This window comes from Thermobia domestica, chromosome 5, assembly GCF_964235325.1.
Source record: "Thermobia domestica chromosome 5, izTheDome1.hap1.1, whole genome shotgun sequence".
NCBI lineage: Eukaryota > Metazoa > Arthropoda > Insecta > Zygentoma > Lepismatidae > Thermobia > Thermobia domestica.
Window position 1 is genome coordinate 252,128,501 of NC_137458.1, and position 26,177 is coordinate 252,154,677.

At 35.2% G+C, this 26,177-nt stretch overlaps 1 protein-coding gene across 1 annotated transcript in view; it reads left to right on the plus strand.

Annotated features, from left to right (window-relative positions):
* The window catches only part of LOC145684818 (uncharacterized), a 75,795-nt gene extending 57,832 nt beyond the window's left edge, over positions 1-17,963 (plus strand). Inside the window, exon 4 of the mRNA XM_081757185.1 lies at positions 17,498-17,963. Within this exon, the coding sequence (XP_081613311.1) occupies positions 17,498-17,909 (412 nt within the window). The 3' untranslated portion in view covers positions 17,910-17,963. The remainder of the gene's footprint in view (positions 1-17,497) is intronic.
* Positions 17,964-26,177: the final 8,214 nt, after the last annotated feature.

Below are 26,177 nucleotides of genomic sequence, written 5' to 3' on the forward strand. Positions count from 1 at the left end.
ATCGGAGGACAATGAGAAAACCCACGGACACAATGTTGCCCACCACAAACTTACTTCGCCGGGCATCGAACTATCCACCCCACATACCAGAGGTAAGAGCTCTACTATTAACCCCGACATGCAGGCCTGTAGCCAGCTCAAAAATGTAGGGGGGGCCCGGCTGAAGTTAAGAGGGGCACGATACAACCATATTATAGCTCATCACCATATTATAGTTCATTTGCAAGCCTACCGTGAAACTTTTAGGAGGGGTCAACAAAAATTTACGGGGGGCTTAGCCCCCCCTGGATACCGGCCTGCCACCATGCCCCTTCTCGCTGAAAAATTACCGTGTTTAGTAAGCGAACGATCGGACTACTAACATTATCTTATGACCGTCACTTAGGGTGATCCTAATAAACACAATATTACGTCAAATTCGATTATGCTTTACCAAAGCTATACTGGAAAATGTTCTTTTCACATTATGTACAGTCACAAATTTACGTTACGGCATTCATTTTACCTCGTTTACTTCAATCCCAAATCTTACTTTCGACCTTTGAAGTGGGAGACTGGGTTCGATTCTCAGCGGAAGCTCATGTGGTACGGATTCCACATTAAGCTTTAGGTCCACATCTCATATAGCCTCGCTACTGAACGAGACGTTAAACTCAAACTCTACATCTTACTTTCGAAATTTGGTAATAAGGTACTTCTATTATAAAGTTAATTGAAATCAAACACATTTTAGAGAAGGTTATTAAACGTCCAACTGAAACCATGACTTCAAGTTTTGGAGAAAGTTACACTAATTGTGTTTAAGTACTTTCTTATGAGCAACAGATTTTGGTGTGTAAATATCGACACTGTTACTGTCGCCCCTCAAATTCATGCGATATATGAAAAAATTGAAAAAAAATATGCTACCTGAATTAATCACAATTTGTAAAGGATTATACATATACCTGCAGAAAAGAAGTATCACAGATGTTTTTGAGTTAATTCTGTTTAATAATCCTGCGCCATCTTTCATTTAAGTCTGTTGCTTTTATATGGGATCATCGTTTGAAATGAATTGATACTTTAATACTTGGTTTTACTGATATTTGTCTTCAAATCTAGTGAAATGCCCCTTACTCGGTGAAAATTAATTCCTTTTGCACTCCTATTTAATTTTAATATTTTATAAGTTAAATTTTAGTGAAGTATAGACTACTGTCAGACGAGGTTACTTTGCACTTCAAGTGAAACGTCGCACAAAATATGAAAAGACTTGCACAGACCTCTGTCGGTAAAACCATGAACTGTAAAGAGAAAGTTTCAACTGCCACCGTAAAATATAACATCTTTGCATCTAAATGTATTTTGGCTATAATATTGGCGGTTAACATTAGTTCTGATTACCCGAAGGATTTGTTGTCTAGAGGTATGGAAAACAGTCATTGTAAATACCGACAAAATTTGAAAGATACTACGTACAAGAATTTCCGTCAAAAGTTAATTCAGTTTCATAAAATACCACTGTGCAGTGGCGTATTTAGGGGGTGGCTACCGGGCTCAAGCCCCCCTCCCGAAATAAATTTGTTATATGCTAAACTTCATTAAAATTTGTCGACACCCAAAAGGAAAAAAATATAAGTGGCTATTTACTTGTTGCGCATAGCCTCCCCCCTTCCGAAACAAAATCCTAAATACGCCACTGTTGCTGTGTATAATGGAACTTTAAAGTAGAGGAGAGGGTGCAAATGTGGAAACCCAGTTTGTATTTAATTTGTAAAAAAGCAGTGAATCGTTAATTTAACCTGGAAAATTGCCTCAAAATGCCTTAGAATGTTAGAAATATGGGACCATAATTCGCAAGTGCAAAAACCATGTATGTAAAAAATAAAAACATGTTTGGCACATGTACTAGCATATTTCGATTTTTAAAAAACTTAGGGTAATGTGGAAACACCCTAAAATTACACTAAATCAATGTGTAAACACACAAAGTTGTTGGATCATAGCATGTTTTTTAATCATAGTATGTGTTTAATCTGTAGACGAAAAAAAGACAACAAAATATTTGAAATAATTACAAAGTTGAAAAGCTGAAAGTTACAAAGTAAACAAATTTCATTCAAGGTTTTTTTTGTCAATAGACAAAGATGTTATGTAGGCAAGTCTTATTTTCAGAAATCACAAATACAAATGTCTGTTTCCACACCGGTACACTCAGAGTGACTCCATTTCTAACATAATTGACAATTAATCCATAGTTCACCACGCATATCTTTCGAAAATGGATTCCCATAAAATATGCACAGGGTGCCTTTTTCGGTGGGCTCTTCTACTCCAACTGGAAGATAGACTATATTTTGTTTTTAATTGGAGGAGAACTTTGGGTATTTTTCAAGTTTTCTTACCGCCTGCAGGCGGTTTCTGTTTAGGTCTAGTCGTACTCTTAGATAAGGATTGTTCGAGCTGTTTTTTGGCGGAGACGATGTGAAAACAGCGCAAGAACTCGGCTTACGACCTCTATTCGAAGTCTTCCTCTTCAAAGGGGGATTTTCGTGATTTCATATGGTGACACACAAACTTTTAAAGAGGTGCTCCGAACGTTGGAATCCTCGGAAAAGGTGCTCGGTACGCTGGGATTCTCTGAAGAGATACTCGGTACGCTGGAACCCTGTAATAAAAATTGTGAAGACAATTATTTGCCTTTTTCTGCCTCTTTGTCAGTTTCAACTTTGCTTTACTCCTAAGCCTTACCCCTCTGCCCTATCTCTCACTTAGACCATGAATAAAAAGTACCGGTATCTAATATATACTTGTATGATTCAAATGTGTGTTATCTTCAATAAATTATTTAGTAATAATAAAGCAATCCAATGGACTTTAGGGTGAGGGATATGTGGAAACGTTTCCACATTTCCCTCATCCACATGTTTCCAAGTTACCCGCACTGTAGTCAAACTGGATTGTACGAGTTAAGTTAAAAGCACGTGTGCTTGTGTTTGATTGAAAGCCACCAATACCTTCCCAATAACTCCCTTTCACAATACTTTGATATGTATTGCACTACATCCATGATACTTTAGACTTAATAATACTTCATACTTACCTCCAAAAACTTACGAAAATGTGTAAACAACATTCGACGCACCACCATCAACTACACTGGCCGACTGGTTCATAGCGTTGTGATGTGACGAATGGGGACGAGGGTGATTGTTTACGGCAATTGTCGCTAGGGTAAATGTCTCTGCAGTGAACATAAGTTACGTTTCCACATTACCCTCACGTTTCCACATTTGCACCCTTTCCTCTAATAGTTGAAACTCAAGTGTGAAACTGGGAGATAAAAAAATAAAACTGAGAGAAGGCGATTTCAGTCTCTAGTCCGGGTTACTTTGCATCGGTCCAAAGTAACTCGTTAGATAGGAAATTGCTACTGCTTTTACGTCCTGCTTCTAATTTTAGGTAAATATTTTATTTAAGTAGATGCCGGAATGGATTTCATGTTGGAACAGTGAGGGATCAAGAAAAATAGTTTGAGAGAGGCTTCACTGAGAAAATATTATTTCTTTTTAGAAATCAATTGATTTATTTGGGAAGAGGGGCTTGAAGTTTACACGCATAGGAATGACTAACAGTACACAGAGAAAAATCTGTTCTCCGGACAGCGGTATATTGTAAAAATATACGGTATTCTTTTGCTTACTATAGAAATCAGTATGGAGCATACGTTATCCGTATGCTACATAGGCACTGCCCTTAGATGTTACATCATGCCGTTGCAGAATATCTTATATCTAACAGTTTTCCGTATATCACATGCATATACTTATGTTACCTTCGTCAGCTATATGTTATATACGTCCATTTGAATGTGAGATCCTGACCGCCTACATTGTTTCATACGGAAAGACGTACAGATGGAACACTTATACAGAAAGTATTATAAAACATGCGTTTTCAGTTATACGTCTGCTGTAAGTTAAGTCCAAAAACTTTAAAATTTTATCTGAAACTAAAAATAAGGCACTGAAATCATAGAACAGAATGTAGGTAGTTTAATTTTAGAAATGAACCTGCAAATGCTGGATAATCTTGATTGGTATGTGTCATTCCATTGAGTTAAATGGGAATGTGGAACCTTCTTTCCCAGTTTACTCAAAAGTTAGAAAATTTGACATACGTACCATTATGTTTCCCTAAGACGACCCTTTTGAAAATGTGACAAATACCAGTATTGCCTTTCGAATATTTTTGACCACACCTGTGAGCTTCGCGCAAGATTTTCTAAACTGAAAATCATAGAAAACGACCTCAGATCAACAATGAGTGGGAAGAAACTGACCGGACTAGCTACATCTACTATTTATACTTTGAGAGACTAGCTACAATATCTGTAGAGTCGAAAGCAACGTAGAAGTTAAGTATGACACAAGCAATCAAGATTTTTGTAACGACGAAGGTTCCAAGACTAGGAAAGTGTAGAACATTCAGTAGGATTACATAATGTATACGTAGATAGTGCGGAACATACATCTTTTGTAATTGTTTGTACGATACACGTGATTTCCTCCATTGTTATAAAAGTATATAAAATAATAAATCATTTAAGCTGTTAAAACAAACAAACAGACGAAAAATCTAATTACGCTATGGTCGATCCACGGCCAGAGAAAAATGCGAGGGGCGCGTTTAATTTGTTTGATCCCTTAATTTCTTTTTTTTAAAATTAAAAACTCTTTCTTTTCTGCAGAGGAGAGATGGCATTAAACCTTACCAGCTTTCCCCGCGTCATGAAATATATATCGCTGCCTCTGCTATTGCTGTGTATCATTAGAAAGGATACTTCTTTTAATTCCTTTAAACTGTATCCGCAATGATTGTCCTTATTTTATATGATTCGCAATGGTTTCAGTAACCATAATTCAATTTGGCAAGAAAGCATTTAAGATAGTTAACTTCTCAAATTTGCTGATAGGAATTACATATACGTGCAGGAAGATAATCGTAAATAGAAAAGAAGAGTACATTACTAAATTAACTGCTTGAAGAATAGATGGCAGAATTTTTGTAAAAATAAATACTTTAAAAATCTGTTGACGTGAACCTAAACGTTTACTTAAATAATGCGAAGAAAAAATAACATAATTATTAATCTCTCTTACTAATAATATGAAATCTTTCGTATTAAACAAATGTGTAGGTCGGAAACAAATACTAATATATATTCTAACAAAAGATAGGTTCTTCACACTCCTTTTAAGGGTATACATAGTAACATAGATATATATAATATCTTAAATCTAAGGAACCTTGATCATGGAAAAGAAAATATGCGACTTCGCTCGCTTACTGTTATTCAATGGAACAGACAAAGCATCCATAATAAAATCTTTTTCATTCATAAATTATTTACCATTTTTAACCCAGAAGTTATAATCTTACAAGAAACCTGGGAAAAGCCAAATCTTCCGTTATCTATCAAGAATTACAATATAATAAAACAAAATAGAGAAGACGGATATGGGGGACTTGCTTTTTGCATCAAAACTAATTTAAATTTCAAAATTGATCACATCAACATTAGTTGTCCAGATCATAGCCTCCAATATTTATCTGCACTATACAAAATTTTAATTTTTTAAACCTATATATTCCTCCACATATAATGTTGTATTCTGGGAAAACATCTTTTCAAAATACAATTTTGACAATATTCTTGGAGATGTGAACACACAATGCAAACTGTTAGGAAGCTCTAAAGGAAATACGGCATAAAATAATTTTATACAAGCAATATCTACCTCCCAATATCTTGTTATGAATAATGGTATTCCAACCACAATTACTAAAACCGGGGAGAGCGTACCAGACATAACTATAGTTAAAAATTGTCATTATACATATATATATATATATATATATATATATATATATATATATATATATATATATATATATATATATATATACTCATTGGAATGTTTATTTTGATACAGAAGGTAGTGAGCATTACCCAATAGTATTCTCTACACATGAAATTAATCTCACAGCTTCTAGTAAAATGGACACTACTACTGATTTCAGATCAAAATTACAAACGGTCACTTGTAATATAGACTGGAATGCATATCAATCTGTATTTGAACAAACAGACAAATCTATGGGTGTAACACAAAATAATGACTTTGGAAATAACATTAATTTCTTTCATAATATGATTTTAAAAAAATTGTATCAATATAAAAGAAAACTTCTTACAACACTCAACAATTTACAATAAATAAAGATAAATCCAAAATCAATTACAAAATCTGGTGCAATATAGAATCTCAAAAAACTATAAACCCATGTCTAAGATCACTTAAATTATTTTGACAAAATAAATCCAAAGAAAATTTCATAACGTATCAGAAACATAAAACTATAGTTTAAAAAACCGTATTATATTACAAAAAAAAAAAAAAAGAGCTGGGTGCAATTTTGTAATAACATGTCATTTATTACTTCCAAGTAACATTTGGAAATTTTTCAAACAACAAAATATGAAACATCAGAATTCACATATGCATACAGGAGTTTCCAGTGCTGAACAAAAATGGCTTACTGATTTTCATCATCAATTAACTTCGCCAAATATGAATAATTCATTAATGAATATAATGCAATATATATATATAGTAAAGAATCATCTACACTGGAAACAGATTTCTCTCAGGTGGAACTCAACATTCTACTTCAAAATCTACATATCAATAATTCTCTTGGAATCAATGGGATCTGTTAAATTTATTACAAATACCACTCAGAATATAGAAAGATGATAAATACTTTTAGCAATATATAATAACATCTGGAAAACAGGTCACTTCCCACCTCAATGGAAACAAATACTAATTATTCCTACAATTGAAAATAAAAGACATATAGGCAATGCATATAATTATAGACCTATTGCGTTAGTTCCTTGCTCACTTAAATTATTTGAAATTCTGATCTTACATAGACTATTATGGTATTCAGAATATTACCAAAATTACCTCAGAATATCACAGGCTTTTGCAAAGCCTCCTGAACAAACGATCCAATTGGACCACTTATTCTCGATATATATCAAGCGTGTCTTGAAAGGAAAATTGTCATGGCAATCAGCATTGATTTAAAAAGAGCGTATGACTCAGTTATTTTAGATCTTCTTCTAGAAAAGATGCATAAAATCACTATACCTCCTAAATTCGTCAGATTTATTCACAATTTACTTATAAATAGAAAAATAGCTATTAAAGTAAATAAAACCTATAGTAAACCACAAACAACATCCCTTGGTTTCCTTCAAGGTACCAAGTTGAGCCCTATCTTTTTCAATATTTATATCTTGGATCTAATTTCAGAGCTATCAAAAGACATTAAAATATATTTGTATGCTAATGATATTGTAATACTTCTTTCTACCAACGTTCTTATTAAAGGCAAAAATAAACTTGAACATGTCCTAACTAAAATGGTCAAATGTTCTTTACTTAATGGGATTGAGATAAACTGGAACAAAATGCCATATATTCAGTATTTACGAGAAAAATATATAATTCAAGAACTTATAATAGAAGGACACACTTTATATCATAATAATTACTTTAAGTATCTTGGGCTTTACTTAGACACAAAACACAACTGGAAACACCATTTATCTTATTTAAGTACAACTTTAAATAAATATCAAAGAATACTTAAAAGTTTAAGTTCCAAGCAATGGGGAACAAATCCTATTTGTCTTCATAAACTTATCACACAATGCATCATAAAAACATTTATATCGAAGTATGTTTTATACTGAGAATATGACATACTTTTACCAGAAATCAACAAAATTTATATATGATATGCTTAAAATTATACTATCTCAACCTAACTTCAGTCCAAAAAATGTAACTTTTGAAGAAACTGGGACTATCCTCTAAAGTTTCAAATATGTAAACTAGGTGAAAACTTCATCTTATACAGAATGGCAAAAACAAAATGTCCGATCATTCATAAATTACATCAGATTCATTAGTATAGTTGGAAATGGAAAAGAAAGGATACCGTACAAGAACAATCTACCATGGATTTATCAAGCTTTTATCACTATTAAAAAGGTATGATGAACTAACAGTTAAAACACCTTCTTTACCTTGCTATGTGATTGACTATTTTAGTTACTTAATACAAATTAAGCCTATTACGCCGAAATATTTCACATCTAATAATCTAGAAAATATAAAAAAAATATCAACAAAAATATTTGGAATATGCACTTGGATCAACTTCCTGCTAATTGTACCTTACTCTTCACGTATGCATCAAAATACAAGGGAAAAATGTTAGTGCCGCAATATTAATTCCTCATTTGAATATTGTTAAAAAGTACAAACTTACAAATTTTTTTACAATTTTTGAAGGAGAGGTTTTCGCATTACGACAAGTTCTTATACTATATGCTCTGATGCCCTAAGTGTGAATAATGCTTTACAACAGACTAACTGGACTATCAAAACTACCTGGCTTCTACTTAATATCAAAATTTTGTACAAACAATTACAAGAAAAAGGGTATACAATTCATTTTTATATACAAAGTCACACTCAAAAATAAAATTCCATGATGAAACAGACTTGGCTGCGAAATCTGCATGTGATGAAGGACAACCTGCATTAATTTCATATATAAGTGGACAAGATATCAAATAATCCTGCTTTAGCGACTACTCTTTAATACCGCACTAACACCCTCCAAATTATATCAAATAATTAAAATTAAAACTAATCTAGAAAAAAATATTGGCTCTATCAACCATATAATTTTTGCTTGTGAAAACACTAGAAAAGGAAGGAAATTTATATTGGATAAAATTTCTAGAAATCTTGAATATGGACCTTATTCTCTACAAAATCTTCTGGCAACAATTATTTGGAATCTAATTCACACCATTATAGAATTCCTACAACTCAGTGAAATTCAATTATATATACCATATTTAAAAAGTGAATCTGACGAAGCATTTAGCGAAACCTCATACTTACAAGATTATAATAAAAAATTTACTGAACTATATCAAATAATTAATTTGTTTCAGACCAGTCCGTAAATTCAAATATGATGTACTTATTATCCAAGACAGATATAATTCAACAATATTAACTTTACGTCTATCAACAGGCAATAATAAAATCAGAGAAGACTTTCAACTAACTTGTTTCAAGGATTATACGGTCCCTCATTGATAAGGACTTTCACTCAGAGTTGGATTATTGAGACAGCATATTCAACTTAAATATAACGAACATAGTGTAATAGGGAATATAGCCTTAAGGCTGCCTAAAATCAGCTAACACCCCACGACTGGGTTACAGAAAAAAAATAAGAATATTTAAATTGATATTTTGTTTATCTCTCTGCGAAGTCGACAGCAAATACAAATATACACACTTTTTTTCCCAGGCGATTTACAATCCTTTTCTGCGAAAATTAAGAGTTTTCATCTATTACATCTATTGCAAGTGTTTTCTAATGACCTTGATCTAATTATTTAACTTTCTAGTATCTATACATTAATCTCGAGAATGAAAGTGTAACCTTTTAAATCCTGCCATTTGCGAAGAGGGGATAATTACTACTAAGACTCACAGTAACTGCAACTCTCATTGCATTTTGCAGTGAGTGGAAGACGTATCGCGACTGCGTTCATTGGAATTTTGAACGCAGTAATTGGAATTTTGATGTCAAATTACAAACCGCCATAACTTGAAAATCTGGAAAATTGAGGTAACTTTGTACATACGTATGTGCAGGTTCAACTTTCTCCCACAATTTAAAACTTCCAGATTTTCAGTTTAAAAAACCGAAACAGCATTTGCATTATTGTCATAGTTATGCATCTGCTTTGTACTGAAATAATAGAATTAATTAAACTTTAACGTCAAGATTTCAACAAAATTTACTAATAAAAAGGTTATTTTTTTAAAATCACAAATTATATTATGTTTTGCAGAAGAAAAATGGGAAATTTGGATATTTGAACCAATTTCGGCAAACAGATGATGTAACTCCGGAATTGTTCTAGTTAAACTGGAAATCTGATAACATTATTCATATTTCTACTCATTTTTTCGTGGTTGAAAAATAGCTTTACATTTCTATCCACAATTTTATGTTTATATATTGGATTAAATGATAAATGAATATTCTACATATGAAAATGTCTTAACGTCCACAAAAATAAAGTAAGAGTAATTATTTTAAACGTCTATTTATATTAAACCAGTTAAGAATGCTCCAAGAGCATTGTCAGAACGAACTTAAAAAGAATGGAGAGATGAAGCTGGAAATATAACTGTCATTGTTCCTAGATGTAGAAGTAATTTTTTTATCCGCATCTTCTCTTTCTCGCAAAAATTAACAAAATATCATCTCTCTATGACTTACAGTTCTCGAGATATTGTTGCTTAAATATCTAGAAATTCGAAAAGTTTGGCCAATATCTGGGGAACTGTGACCAGTTGGCCAATAGACAGTTAATCAGTGGACACCAGTTACTATTTGGTACCAAAATGTTCACCATTCTCTTAGATACTGATCAACTCCAATATGATCTCTGTGTGACTTACGAATCTTGAGATTTGGCTCCTTAAATCTCCTTAAAATCGGAACTATCTCTTGGTCAATCATAGAGAGATGATATTGGTGTCAATCAATACCTAATAGAATGTTAAACATTTTCGTACTGATATTAACTGATGGCCACTATCCAACTAGCGACTGGCCAAATCAATGGCCAGTTAGACAATGGCCACCAGTTAATATTTGGAACCAAAATATTTACCATCAATATCATCTCTCTACAACTTATGGTTCCCGCGCTACGGCTCCTTAAATATCTAGAAATTGGCCATTTTTAGCCAATATCACGGAAACGGTAAGTCATAGGGAGATGATATTGGTGTTAATCAATACCTGAGAGGATGATAAACATTTTGGTACCGATATTAATTGGTGGCTACTGGCCAACTGGCTATTGGCCAAACCAGTGGCCAGTTGGACAGTGGCCACCAATTACTATTTGGTACCAAACTATTTACCATCCTTTCAGATATTGATCAACACCAATATAATCTCTCTATGGCTTACGGTTCCCGAGATATGGCTCCTTAAATCTCTGGAAGTCGGCCATTGTTTGGCCAATATCTCAGGAACGGTAAGAGTGGTGCGAAAAATTTAATCACTTTCTCTTATAGTTTCTGATGCTCTATCAAATACAGGGTTCAAAATTGAAAAAAAAATCGCAAATCACAGACAGACAGATAGACACACAGACAGTGTTGAATTCAGACATTTTCACCCGGGGGGGAATGTCAACTCCTCGGGGGGGACGGTTGTTTTTCTGTATTTTTGCAAGAAAGCAGCAGCATATTTAACAATTCCATTCACATACACATCTTACCTAATATTGAGACTAATTGCTGATAAATATTCAATGTGAAATTATAATTAAAAAAAAAAAAAAAACAATCGTTTGATTTCATCTAAAGCAAAGACTGGCAAAAATATTTTAGACTAAACTTTAACTGCTATTTACAGTAGCTATTTTTGTTATTATTTCCTATATTCAGTAGTTATTGTTTGTTACTAATGTAGAAGTTTATAAAAAGATTTAAATTAACTCAAATATTTTTTGTCCTAAAACAAACACACACAGAAATATCTTAACAAAAAGTTATCATTCTTTCTCACACTTCTGATTCTAAATCAAGCATATTAGCCTTGGTTTCTTCACTGCATACACATCAATAGTTTAGTTTACGAAATCTTCAGTGGAATTAGTGCCGTGTCGTGGAAAATCAGCGCTTGGCGCGAGAGTATACGACGGCACACCCGTATATATGAGTGAGGTCGACAGACCAGCCTTAAAGGTGAGAAAATTTTAAAAAGTAAACCATGCTTTTTTTTTTGATTTTGAGCACTTTTCATTACTTTTTTTCTTTTATTTTATATAATATGTGCACGTGTGTTTTATTCCTCTGTTTTTCTTTCCCTCTTTTCTTTTATTTTTCCCTCCCGAATTTGGCACCTCTTACTTCGGCGCCCGGGGCCGTCGCCCCGCTTGCCCCTCCCCCATGGCACGGCTCTGAGCAGGATCTTCAACACCTTCAATAGCGATCTTTCACTTATATACTACTATCATATTGATGAATTCTATATAAGTCTCTAATTCAGGAGGGATAACTGTTCCTCTCTGATCCCTCTAAATGACGTCCTCTGAATCTCTCCCTTTAACTTAATTATTTTTAATTAAAGAAAGGTGTGTTTACTTTAACAATCGTAAAACACATTTACGTCTGTTACTTCCGATGCGAGAAATGGGATTTAGGTGCCCTATTTCAAATAATGCAAGAACTGAAATCTGTTGACATCAGAGATCATATGGAATGATCGAAAGATCTTCCTATCTTTCCTTTCCTATCTCAACCTGTGCTAGTGCTACCTACAAATATACAATATAGGGCGAGAGTATAGTACCTACTAAGATACAAACCTTTCTTCAACAGTTGACAATTTCATGTTCTGCCAAACTCGGTCATAGCGTTAAGAAATACAAGTTTTATTGGCTATTTGGTATTCTATCTTAGATGTTACATGTTTAATATTTATATAGAATGGGTCTGCGTCATTTATGTGTATATTGAGAGATTGGATTTCGTCTGCACGTGCACGGAAAGAAAGCAAATAATTATGTGAAGTAATTTCTACATTTTGTGACTGAAATTCTTTGAGTTTCTCCGGAGGGGGGGGGGAATGAATTTTCTTCGGGGGGAGATTCCCCCAGGCTACCCCCTGAATTCAACCCTGCACACAGACATAGAGAATTCAGTAACGAAATTCTTAAGTTCGTTGAAAAGTTTGAAATATCAAATCGTATGTAGGCTCCTGGAAAAGCAAAATAAAATGGTCAATGTAATATTTTGGAAAGAATTCTAAGATATATAAATCGAAAATAATGCTATTACGAGTATTGCGAATTATTATTATTAATACTTTTAATGCTTGAAATATAAATTCTTAGATTATATACGTATTTACCGATAATTTAAGCAGTATATTATGGACTTAAACAAAACATGGTACACTCCTTACAGTCCTTCAAATGCTACGATGAAAAGTTGCAGATAATATCATAGAGTTACAACGTTAACTTTTTAAGTGTTTGGGTTTAGAGCCTATAAACTAAAATAGTCAAATTTTCTAAGGAGTGAAAGTTTTAGGCTACGCGTCTGTGAGCACACGCAGCGAAGGCCAAGAGATTGCCCTGGATTTTCGAAAAAGAGTCCGCTTCTTCCACAAAGTTGTGAAAATATATTAGATTTGCTTACTGACACCTTAAATTAGTTTATATAGTTAGTGTACATAATATAGGTGTGTAATATGCATAAATAATGTTGCATTACATGAAGTATTATGTGCATCTAAGTATTTGCGAATTTATTACTTTGTTTTGTATCGGCGTAGCCACGGTGGCTTATTGGTATAGCGATCACATCTGATAAGTGAGCTCCCTGGTTCGATCCCATCTCGCGCCAAGTGGACTTTGTAATGGACAAATACCGTATGCATGGTTTTTTTCGGTGTTCACCCGTTTCCTCCCCCTTCATTCTTTTCTCATTATCACCGTCTCCTTTAGCCTAACCGGCATAAACGTGGGGCGTGAAACTGAAAGATTTAATTTCATTCCATTTTATGTCGGTCTTTTGACCACCCTCTGGAAAGTAATCCTGCTCTAGTTTCTGTACGTGATTACAATCAAAGGCAAAACAAATCGGCAAACTACCCAGAAGTGAAATGTTTGCTGAAAACATTGTAAACTGCTGTACACCTTTTATCGTCTTGTAAATACTAAAAATTTACGCTACATAATTTTAATACCTTTTTATTTGTTCAAATTGAATAAAAAATTCTAAACAGTAAATTTCAACTCTTAATTTCAATGAACAGTCTTATAGCTAATGATTTGGTCTCTGCAGAATCTTTATTAGAAACACAAGACGCCTGAGTTTATCAGTCACGCTAAGTACTAACAGTCCTAATAGTCAGGAGAATAGCGGCTACTAGCTGATCTGACTCCTGCCTCATACCAACAAATGTCACAGGTACAGCCAATTTGCAAACGAGCCAAAGGCTTAGATGAAAGAATTAATGTAAATGAAGTCTAAAGTTAGTTGAAAAATTGATGAATAATACATCTAATTTTAACGTAAAGTAACATTTTTTTTTGTTTTATGTTCCACGATTATACCCTACAGGCTAGGTTCTTAACTGCTATGCCGCAAAAATCGATCTGTGTGCCGCGGTATTCGAGGCAATGGGACAATGGACATACGAAATTACAAAGAAATGCAATATAATTCAATATATGCAAAACAAAACTCTAAAATTGTATGTTAGTGTGTCGCAGGTACACTCAACAAACAAGACTGTACCGTCACCGAAAAAATTGTTGAGGTCAACTGTGTGGACTAAAGGAGACAGATAATTAAAGAAAGCAAACAATTTGAAAGAATTAGTGGATTCAAAATGTACGAGGAAAGAGAGAACTCCGAGAAAATCATAAGATACAATGTTGTTCACCAGAAATTCGCATTACCTGAGATTGAAGCAGGTACTCCTCGGACCATAGTTGAACATTTTACCATTTCCTGAAAATCGGTTCAACCAGAATACCTGTCTCCATGGTCTTCAGATGTTTTTTTCAATAGTCTGCTCTACTAGAAAATGACTGAGACATGAACAAAGACATTACAAGGATGGTTAAAAACACCCCTGCTCTTCAATGGGGCTGAAATTCATAATGAAAAGTACTCATTGCGATCAGATACCGAACGCCCGAAACCATTCCGCTATTGCCATAACACTTACTTTATCACTCTCAGCTGTAGTTCTCATACGTTTAACCATATCTCTTGAAATATCCTGCATCTTCAAATTTTCCATTTGAGAAACTTAAATCATGGATTTCTCTCAAGAAGAAAGATATGAAAAGTTGTATACAACCCATACAAAAAGAAAAATTTCACTCAACGATCTATCTAAGATTGTGTAAGTATTTGTTGGATAAAACTACCTTTAATAAATGTTACTATAAATTGTTGGCACTTATTTAATTACCTAGAAATGAAGTAATTCTTCTCAGTCTATTTCCAAACTTTAACATACCTAGACTTGTTGATACATGAACATCCACTATGGCAAGGAATCAAATTCATGAATATATAAGCTTTAAACGCCATATTTTGTCGCAAAACAAAATCTATAGTAACGCACTTTTGTTATTACTACAACGGTATACGGACAAAATCTCGCGGCCGAAACATCGCCGCCCAAAATCTCGCCGGCCAAAACCTCGCGGGACAAAATCTCGCCAGGCCAAAACCTCGCGTGGCCAAAACCTCGCGGGACAAAATCTCGCCGGGCCAAAACCTCGCGTGGCCAAAACCTCGCGGGACAAAATCTCGCCGGGCCAAAACCTCGCGTGGCCAAAACCTCGCCGCCCAAAACCTCGCGTGGCCAAAACCTCGCGGGACAAAATCTCGCCGGGCCAAAACCTCGCCGCCCAAAATCTCGCCGTGCCAAAACCTCGCCGCGAATGAAACTTTTATTTAAAATTTACCCAATCTGTTTCCTAATATGCAATTCCACATTACAAATAATAATAATAATAATAATAATAATAATAATAATAATAATAATAATAATAATAATAATAATAATAATATACAAAACATCGTGTGCGTGAGCTTTCTCGGGTTATTCCCGTTTCCTCCCACTTTCTTTATTCGATCATTTCCTTCATCCTGGTCATCTACGTCTCCTTTAACCTATAGGACATAATCAAGGGACGTCGTAAAAACTCATATATTGTTTCATATTTTCATAAATATTATTAGATTTTTGTTAAAATTTTAAGTTTTTGGATGTTCCAAAGTTCACGAAACTAACCTCGTTAGTTGTCATTACTTTCCTTATGCAGACTTTCTTTCCCTATAACCAGTTTAAAGACATCCTGTCGCCCTACCTTCACATTGAAATCCTCTAATACAGAAATAGAATTTTCATATGGTATCGCGGGACTTGGTCAAATACCCGTGATACTTCTTCTGAAACAGCGTCTTTTATACCGTCATCCTTATCATCTGTTGGAAGATTTACATTTTGGTCAGGCGAGATTTTGGGTATGGCGATATTTTGGGGCGCGAGGTTTTGGCCCGGCGAGATTTTGGCCCGCGAGGTTTTGGGTGGCGAGGTTTTGGCCAGGCGAGATTTTGGCCCCGCGAGATTTTGGCCCGCGACGTTTTGGGCGGCGAGGTTTTGGCCAGGCGGGGTTTTGGCCCGGCGAGATTTTGTCCCGCGAGGTTTTGGGCGGCGAGGTTTTGGCCAGGCGAGGTTTCGGCCTGGCGAGATTTTGGGCCGCGAGGTTTTGGGAGGCGAGGTTTTGGCCAGGCGAGGTTTTGGTCCGCGAGGTTGTCGCCGCGAGGTTCTGGCCGCGAGGTTTTGTACCCAAACCTACTACAACATCTCAACACCTTGTCCAATCATATTGAAATAACACCTTTGTCCAATTAATAACCTAATCATAAAATTATAATATTCTTCTAGGTAATTTTGAAACTCAAAATGACAAATTCCCTACAGCACCGGAATTGAAGATCAGAGTTATTCAATAAGAAAGTAATGCTTTGTGGCAAAGGCACACAAGATGCAATAAGGGTAGAAGATGATGAACTAGGAACCCTCCGTAAACGCCTGGGTATTTTGATGATAATCAAAAGAAGGAAAACCCATGAGAAAATACACCTATGCCTGATTAATGCGGTGTGAGATCACCGTTGGCCTTCAGGATATTCCTAGCTAGAAGATTGGATGCACATGAGTCATAAGTGTTCTCGACATAATTTTCTTCGAATCAAAGTTTTGCTGGTGATAATTAGCGATTTGGAAATTGCATTTCGACCTCAGATGTTCAGGTCACGCAAGTTGCAAGACTCTTACTATCGCAATAACTTGTTCCGGTGCTGATTGAGTCACTTTTGCCTCTTTCATCTAGGCTACATTTAGTCATGAAGATCCACTTCAAAACTTGTCGATCAGTGTCACTAAAGTTTCTCTTCCGACGTGGTTTCCCCATGAGTTATGCAGGCCATCATCTTGTGCGCTATTCCTCACGTAGCACAAAAGCCATCTTAGATTTCTATAATCTTAGTAAGCTCGCATCCGTAATTTTCTACTTTGAAACTCAGAGACGTCTCCAATTTTGTATCAGCATGGTCTTCCCGCTTCAACTCCGCCTCTGTACTATCTTGAATGACATACAATAGACAATCACCTAACACACCACTAGCAATAGCCAGGCGCTGTATATGTGCATGCGTGTATGTATATATGTCTACATGTACACATCTAAATGTACTTACATTTGTTTCTTTTTCTATCGTAGATATCAGACAGCAAATGGCATTGCTGTTGAAGAAACTGGATACCTTAAACATCCCGGACAAGGAGATGAAATAGAGGCGCAGGTCGCTCAGGGTTTCTACTCTTACACAGCACCGGATGGAACTCCCATTAAAGTAACTTATATAGCCAACGACCATGGATTCCAACCAGAAGGTGACCATTTGCCTGTTCCTCCACCAATTCCTCCGTTGATACAAAAGGCGCTGGACTTTTTAGCAATGAAGGAACGAGAAGAACATAAGGATGATGTTCCACGAGATGATTACAACTCGAGAGACACACACACTTATGGAAAGGAGAAAGTTAACACCCATTCAAAAGATGACCCGCGAGATGACGGTGAATATGAGTATGATTTACCTGAAGGACCAAAAACGTTTGATGAATACTAAAAAATATTTTTAGTCTGCGACCTGTATGCGAAAAAATATTTTAAATAAATAAATATGAATTTTATTGTTTATTATTTTGTATAAGTAAAGATCGCTGTAACCTAAATGTTAAGTACTAAGTACCAGGGTACGTTAGTGGTGATTACGTGCCAAAACCTTGTAAGAGCAACGGTATGTCTTGGCGAGTTGACGACGCAATAAGCAAGTAATGCCTTGAAAGCTTGCTTGTGGACGGCACATGAGTTCCCATGTAATAAATTTATAATAGTTATATTAAGATATATCATCCTTATTATCTAATTATAACTTACATTTCTCTGAAATTTAAGGAAATAGGAGATATTTCTTGATAGACAAGACTTTAAGTTGAATAAATTCTGCTGTTAAAAAACGTAAGGAAGATTGTCAAACATTTTCTCCACTACTGCTGCGTTGAAATTGATTTTCTAACTTTCAGCATCAAAGTTACATAAAGCAACAGCTGACGTCGATAGGAAAGCAGGGTGTAGGGAAGTTATACCGTACAGCAACGTTTCTCAACTAGTAGCACAATTACTGCTAGTTGTACGTAAGTCGCTCATGGGTGATACGTAACGACTTCTGCTAAGTTGCGCGAAAAAATTTTCTTGCTTCAGGAAGGGGTGGCCGAGTTAAAGACCTGGTCTCCAACATCTTCTTTCATCTGACAAATCCAAACATCTACAATGTCTTGATTTTTTGTTAGTCCCAACCCTCTTGTAAACTCTTTGTAAAATTTCTAGCAATATCTATTTTGCTGTGGCAACTGATTAGTAACTTGTGCCTACCAAATTTAAAGATGGTCGGGTGAAAATTTTTTGAGTCATCGTGGACGAAGTAATCGCGGACACATACAAAATACGTGCATCATGCTAAAAGCAACGTAAATATATTCGGAAGAACTTGAAACGTGATGATGTAATTAAAAATTTAACAAAATTACCACATTTCAAAAACCCATCCAAATTAAAAGTATTCAAAATTATGAGCAAACCACAATACAATTGATGATAATTCATACTAAAAATGAAGTTTGCTCTTCATTTATTTTAATCATTACCGTTAAGATTTTTTAAATAAAAAAGTACTAAAATGATAGAGAAGTTAAATTTAAAAGTAAAAAAAGAAGTAGTAGTACTCGTATTACGAGTAAGAAACTGTCATGGGAGACAGACACCAAAATTTCAATTAAGAACAAAGTCGTTCAGTCTTCAAGTTTTCTTTTCAACTTATATTTAAAACGTGAAAAGTACTAAAACAGTATCGATATGTAGAACTAACGTTAAGTGTGGCCTTTTATTTTATTTTCAACGAGTATAACTATCCCGATAAAAAGTAGAATGACAGTAATGACGCTAATGTGATAATAAGTACAAAACTAGGTTCCATTTTTAGATTTTCATAATATAAAACTCGGTTCCGTTTTTTAGTTACATAAATGATTGAGTTATAGACTTGGCAGTGGTGAAATGCGACAGATACGCCTTTATCTGTATTGTAGTTAAGTTATTTTAGCAGACATACCGCAACAATAGGTAAAGACCTAATGTAAAACGCATAATCTTATAGAGATAGTTGTACACTTGAAAGTCGGTGGATACGACTGCAGTTGGAAATAGTTTGTCATGTGTTTAGTTTAGTGCATCTACATTATTGTCTTGAGAGTTGTTATTTTATTTATGAAGTTATGGTTAAATTAAAGAACTCCCAAAAAAACTTCAAGAAATGAATGATCATAAGTGGAAATAAGACGTCATTTTTACCGAAGTCTGAAAAACAATATACCAAACTCTGATGATTATGATGATTCTGAGTTTAACGTCCTGTTCAGCAGCGAGGCTACAAGAAACGTGGACCTACTGATTAACGGGAGCAACCACTGGTGAGCACTAAGCAAGCAGATAATAAAAAGCATAGTGTAGCACAGCGTTAAAATATTTCAAACTCTGAGCAACCGCTGGAAAGCATTAGGCAAGCAGATAACAAAAAGCATTGTGTAGCACAGCGTAAATATAGTGTCAACTATACATTTAGTCTCACATACATTGAAGAAAACCAGCCTCTGTTCCCCAGTATGTAGTCTGTTACGAAATAATATCAAATCATTCGTTGAAGCATTTCTATCTCAAACCAGTGTTGCCAGACCAGTCAGTTGGAAAAGCAGGAAATTTGAAGATAAAAAACAGGAGAAAGCAGTAGACACATACAGTGGTGGCGTTTGAATGTAAATCCGGAGGGGGGCAATAACATTTGCCATTATTAAGAGGGCAGTAGTCAAAACAAGCAATCCAGAATTCATTTCCGATGAACTACGTTGAGCAAATGAAAGTGAAAAGTCCCGATTTATATTAATATTTTTTGATACAAACATGTGTGAAGTAAAACGTAGTGAAAGAGCAAAGTGAAGTGGGAAAATGTCTTTTCATGCACGTAGCGATAACGTAGCTATATTGTGCAGTCACACGTGACCGTGGCGTAAGACAATTTCTTGCTGACGATCGCGGAGAAACGATCTAAGCCACTCTTCCAGCCCAAGTCCAAATTTAAACAACACTTACTTGTAAATCTTACAGAAAGTCATAAAAACGCTAACCATAATGCATATAGAGAATGACGTACAGTTGTAGACCTATTCTTTGGATTCATATTATATACAGTAAAGCTCTATAACTATATGATCTACAGAGCTTTGTGTATTATAACAGAGAAGTTTCGTCTTTTTATGTGAGGAAACATTAAAAATTCAATATTAATAATAATATACTCGTATTCCTTCAACTTCTCGAAGTAAGGAAAAAGCAGGAGATTGCTCACTTTTCATTTTCTTTCGCAGTAGATCAGTAGAACGGAGAAAAAGCAGGAGATCTCCTGCAAAATCAGTAGATCTGGCAACACTGTCTCAAACGTCACACTGTAAGCAAACATAAGGATTGAAACACAAACCTATGGAATATTTTGAAAGAAAACTATTCAATTTATCAAAGTGGAAGAAACAAATATAGTAACTTGAAAAAAGTATTCGTACAGTTATTATGTATTTTTTAAGGAATTAAGTCGTATTTACAAACATTTTATGATCAAAGTAGATAGAGATGATATATAGTATATGAACAAACCCTAAGTTGTTCATATACTATATATCATATACTATATTACATTATTAGTTTACTATTTGCGTCATCTATGCAGTGGCCATCTATGTTGTTTCTTGGATGTATGCCTTCCCTGCGTCGATAATATATTCGTGCACTATATAGCCCAGTCAATAAAGGTTTTTGCAAGGAAAAAATTTGGGTAAAGCTGATTTTCTCCCAAGTGATAGACCACTATGAGAGAAACATTTTCCCAAAAGTTCCCGACCCTCCCCCTGGAGCTTTCCCCCCCACGCCCCCTCAAAGTTAAAAAATGGTCGTTTTAGATAAAAGGCCATATCTTCAAAACTAATTGACATATTGACATGCTTCTTTTTTTCTCGTAATCTGTGAAATGTGCTCTACAATTTCGTATTCCTTAAAGTTTTTCATAAACCTAATGGTTTCTTGGCAATTTTAACCTAAAAGTAAAAAATGAAAAAAATCGCCCACGCCATTTTGTTTTTCCTCTTATATTTCCTTAATGAGTTGTGATATGGAAAAATGTTTCAAATAAATCTTAAAGAGCATAAAATTATCTTTCCAACGGTGTATATATTGTGTGGGTTACTCTTAAAATTAGCCATGTAGCGAGGTAAGTTTGAAGACGAGCGGGCTCAAATTTTCGCCTCAAATATCAGTCACTATGTTTCATTTCGAAAAAAAAAAGATATAGCTTTTTTGTTTTTTAAATAATAAACCACTGCATTGTTAGAAAAGCATTTTTGTTTAGTCCTGCCTCCCCTGTGAAGCTTTAACCCTTACTCTATCCCCATTACCATTCCAAATTTAAAAATAAGCGTTTCTGACAAAAGGCATTATCTCCAAAATTATTCAACACACTGATAATTTTCACATTCTGTTTTATTCTTAAAAAGTGATAAAATTATTTTATTTTATTTTCTATTTTTTTATAAATCTAATAATTTCTAGATAAACAAATAAACTATAAAAATTTGAAATATTTTGTTTGCTCTTCCTTTCCCTATTTTTTGCCTTGGATCTCCTCAGTCAATTAGCATATGAAATTATATCTATAACATTTTTTATTATGTTTACATCTTAATTTTGAACATGTCCCCTATGCTTACTGCAGTATTTTCAACTTAATCTTCCGTAGCTATACAGTATACTATTTAATTTTCGGATGATGATTCTACAAGTTCTTCCTCGGAATAGAAATGTGAATTTAGGCAAGACAGCCCACTACAGTGCTCACACATTGCAGAACAATCTATTTTAGCTATTTTACATTTACAGTATTGGCCACATCCTTGCTTACACGAACATGATATTATGTACAGAAGCTCGTCTGGTGCAAATGGCTTGGATGTGGGAATAGGTTTCAATGTCTTTTTGAAGCGTCCGTTTTCTTTAATTAATTCTATCCTCCAACCCCATTCTCTGTCAGGAAGTTTATTTCCTAACCATTTCTGTACTTGCAAAAATACTCTGAGCGAATGTTCATTACACGCTTCAGAAGTTGGAGGTAGTTTGGCCAGGTCAAAGTTAGATCTTAGTGAACTTTTCTTTGTCAAAGACAAAAATCTGTGGTATCGGGCTTCATTCAAATTTGAGTATTTTCCCAAACCATAGAAAGCCAAAACTAATTTTTCACCTGTAGATAATATTTCTCCTTTAGATTTTGAAATATCCAAAAACACTCTGGCCCAGTTTTGAAATTCCGGTGATTTGAGCATATCTATTACTTTTAATTTGCCCATACCATAAAAACACGATGTCGTGTCACATCCTGTAAACGCATGACAGAACAAAAGTAGTTGCCGGCAATCTCCAAACTTTTCAATCAATGTTTCGATCCTGAAGTACCGTGTGTTCGGAGTCACACCACCTTTCTCTTTACAGAAGTAAACAGAAGCACTTTCTTTCTCAGGAGACAAAGCAGTAAGTAAGACTACCAGGTCAGTATCAGATCCTACAACAATAACTTTTGAAGCAGTTTTCATCTGTTGAATGGCCGTCATTACAATGTCAACATCTGCGTCTTCCTCTGCTGTTATTACAGTCAATCCCCGTTTCACGAGTTCAGACCCCAGAGCCAACGATAATCTCTTCTTATTGTTTCTATTACCTAAGAACTCGTCTTTTCCCGTGGTACAGACTGTGTTTTGACAAAAAATTATGTCTTGTGAAGATTTTTTCGCCGCTCTCCTGTTTTGTTCTTCATTTTTCGTGGTAGGCTCACTAGGGTAACCATCAAAAACAACGATAGTTTTTTGACCATATTTATTAAGAACATGTGTACAATAGTTCTCTAAGACAGCTCCAAAGGTACAATTTTTTGGCCATGGCAGATGGTGAAGAAGAAACCCTCCGTCTACAATATATGTTGCATCCTTTACATCTAGTTCTTCGATGATTCCTTCTTCAAAAACTTTCATCAAGGATGATTTTGTACCTTTTCGAAGAGAAACTTCATCAAACAGAGCTGGTGGGCGTACTGCCAATTCATATTCGAAATATGTCTTTAATTTGCTGGCGCTATCACAGACACACAAAATCCGATTAAAAAGCTGTTGAGAATTGATATTGACCTCTTTTGACCTTACTCTTGCTGACTTCTGTGCTGCCTGTGTCTTCACCATATCTTTTCTTTGCAGTTTTAGTTCTTGGAAATTTTTACCTTTAATTTTGTTTATGGTAGACAAACCGACATCGTATGCTTGATCACAGTTTATTGAATCATCACAAACAAACCCAGTGGCCAAAGAGACCAGTTCACCAGACAACTTTGTAAAAGGATTGTGTTCTTGTAACCAAGCTGTAAACTTCTGTAAGTCTGACAAGTCTTTCTTCTTTCTGGATTCTCGTAGTTCAACATGCTGTTCGCTAAACTGCATTGCTGTTCCGAAAAAATCTTCTACAGCCTCATGGACTTTGAGAAAGAATGGTGTTCGAAGTACCCATTTTGAAAGAGTATTGTCAGTAATGCCACGGCCATGTGTCAGTCCTCCAACAGATTTCATGGGTCGCATCAAATCTTGTTCTATGCACATATCAGACCACGTTCCTGACCAGTACTTGCCTTTCCGCCTAATAGTGAAGAACCCTTTCTCCTTAAAAAGAACTAGTTCTTGATTTGTGAGTTTTGATTCAAGTTTGCACATCTCTTGTGCATACAAGTGGGCGGATTTAGCATAGGGAAGATGTCCGGCAGCATGAAAATATGGGAGCATTTGAATTGTTGTATTCAGATGTAAATCCCAGTTTCCTGATCTTTCTGCAAAGATAAACAGCATTATAAGGTCAATGCACCTAAGGAGATTAACCCACAGCTTAATTGTTCTGCTTAAAGTTCTAATTTCCTGCAAGAAATCGTTAAATTTGCTCAAAGCTTCTTTAACAGCTGGTTCTTCTAGAACATCTTGTTCATTAAAACCCTTTTCAAGAAGATCTTTAGAAATATTTTCCAAATATGCAAGAGAGCCATTTATTTCAGGAAAACTGCTCTTCATCACTTTAACAATCGCACAAGCAGTAAGGCTATATGCTCGGACAGCTCTTGCGTATGCGTGACCATTCAACATGTGGTTCACAGTCAGTTTACCGTAAACTGTAGCCCATAGGTCTTCCAAACCACTCCCCTCCATTATCTTTCCAATAGCACCCATAAAAGACATTAATAGATGGAATCCTACTAGCCTCAGAATAATTTTTGATACTTCACTGTTGGGATTTGCTGACGCTACAATTTCAGCCGCCTTTAAAAACAATGGTTGATCGAACGTAACAATACAGGCACGGCGTTGCTTCTGACATTGTTCTGCAGCATAACTGAGAGCAGAGAAAATTGTTGATGGATTGCTAGGATCCATGTTTATAAAGGGAATTCCTAATATATGTATCCTCACAATCTTCTCTTCTACTCATTACCGAGGTCATGAATCCATTCCACCCAGGCTGCATATCTGCGCCTGCAATCCACAAAACATTCATTGGAAATATGGGGTGTACCGTTCGACATTCAATTCCTCTGGTAACTTTTAAGTCATTAAAATCTTCCACAAAAATATTGGAGAGCCCACTACGGTGACTTTTTTTGGCATACGAAAGAATACGAAGTTTCAGGATTAAATGTTCCCAACGGAGTTCGCTTCACCTCCACTTCTGTTTTAACACATTTACTTGGTGTTATGCATTTTATCCCTCCCATCGCGTGGAATGTGTTTAATCCGTCGATGTTCGTACGTTAACATCTGCATTGTCAAATACGTATTGGATGAGTCCTTCATCATTTACCTTAGGCGATCCAGCATTTATGAGAGACTTCATGTATACAGATACTTCATTGTATGAGACGCAAACACCCATTGATGCTAGAAGATCAATAAGATGTTTTGATCCATATAACCTATGCAGTGTTAATCCCAAACCTGTTTGAATGGGAGATAAAAACGATCTTGGTCTCACAGCAGAAATTATTGCGTGATTTATTACCGCACATTTTCGTTCATTTTTCTTCGTATCTGGAGCTCCTTTCTTTTCTCTTACTCTATTAGTAAAACATTTAAGAGTCTCTGGAACAAGATTTTCCCCTCCACTTCTGATCTCTTCAACACTTGGATATTTCTGAAAATCGTACATCATTTTCTGTATATCCTCTCTAATAATGTCTGCAGCTACTAACACTATTCTCATACGCTCTGTAGCAGGATCTGTGTCTCTATCTCTGTACCACTGATCAATCAGTTTGTTAGCTTTATCAGATAAACACAGAACATTTTGTTGTCCTTTTATATTTGACATGAATAAACGATTCTTAAAATGTTCCTTAAGAAGGTTCTTCAAGTGTTTATCTGTGTACGTTTCCTGGAGACCGGAAAATTCCGTTAAAAGGTTCTGTAGTTCCTTTATTGGGTACTGGCATTCGTCACTATTCTCTATATGTTCACATAATCTAGAAAATGCTTCGTTCAACTCTGATTTTGGCCTACCAAACGACCCGTGATCATGTTTGGTAGTTCTACAAAAATCTCTGTAACAGTATTTGTGATACCTTGCTTCAGGAGCTATAAGGTCGCTAACACTGAGAAGCCTGGCCTTTACTTTCTGTCCCCAGGTATCGTTTCTTTCTTCACACTTTTTCAGCATGTTTTCT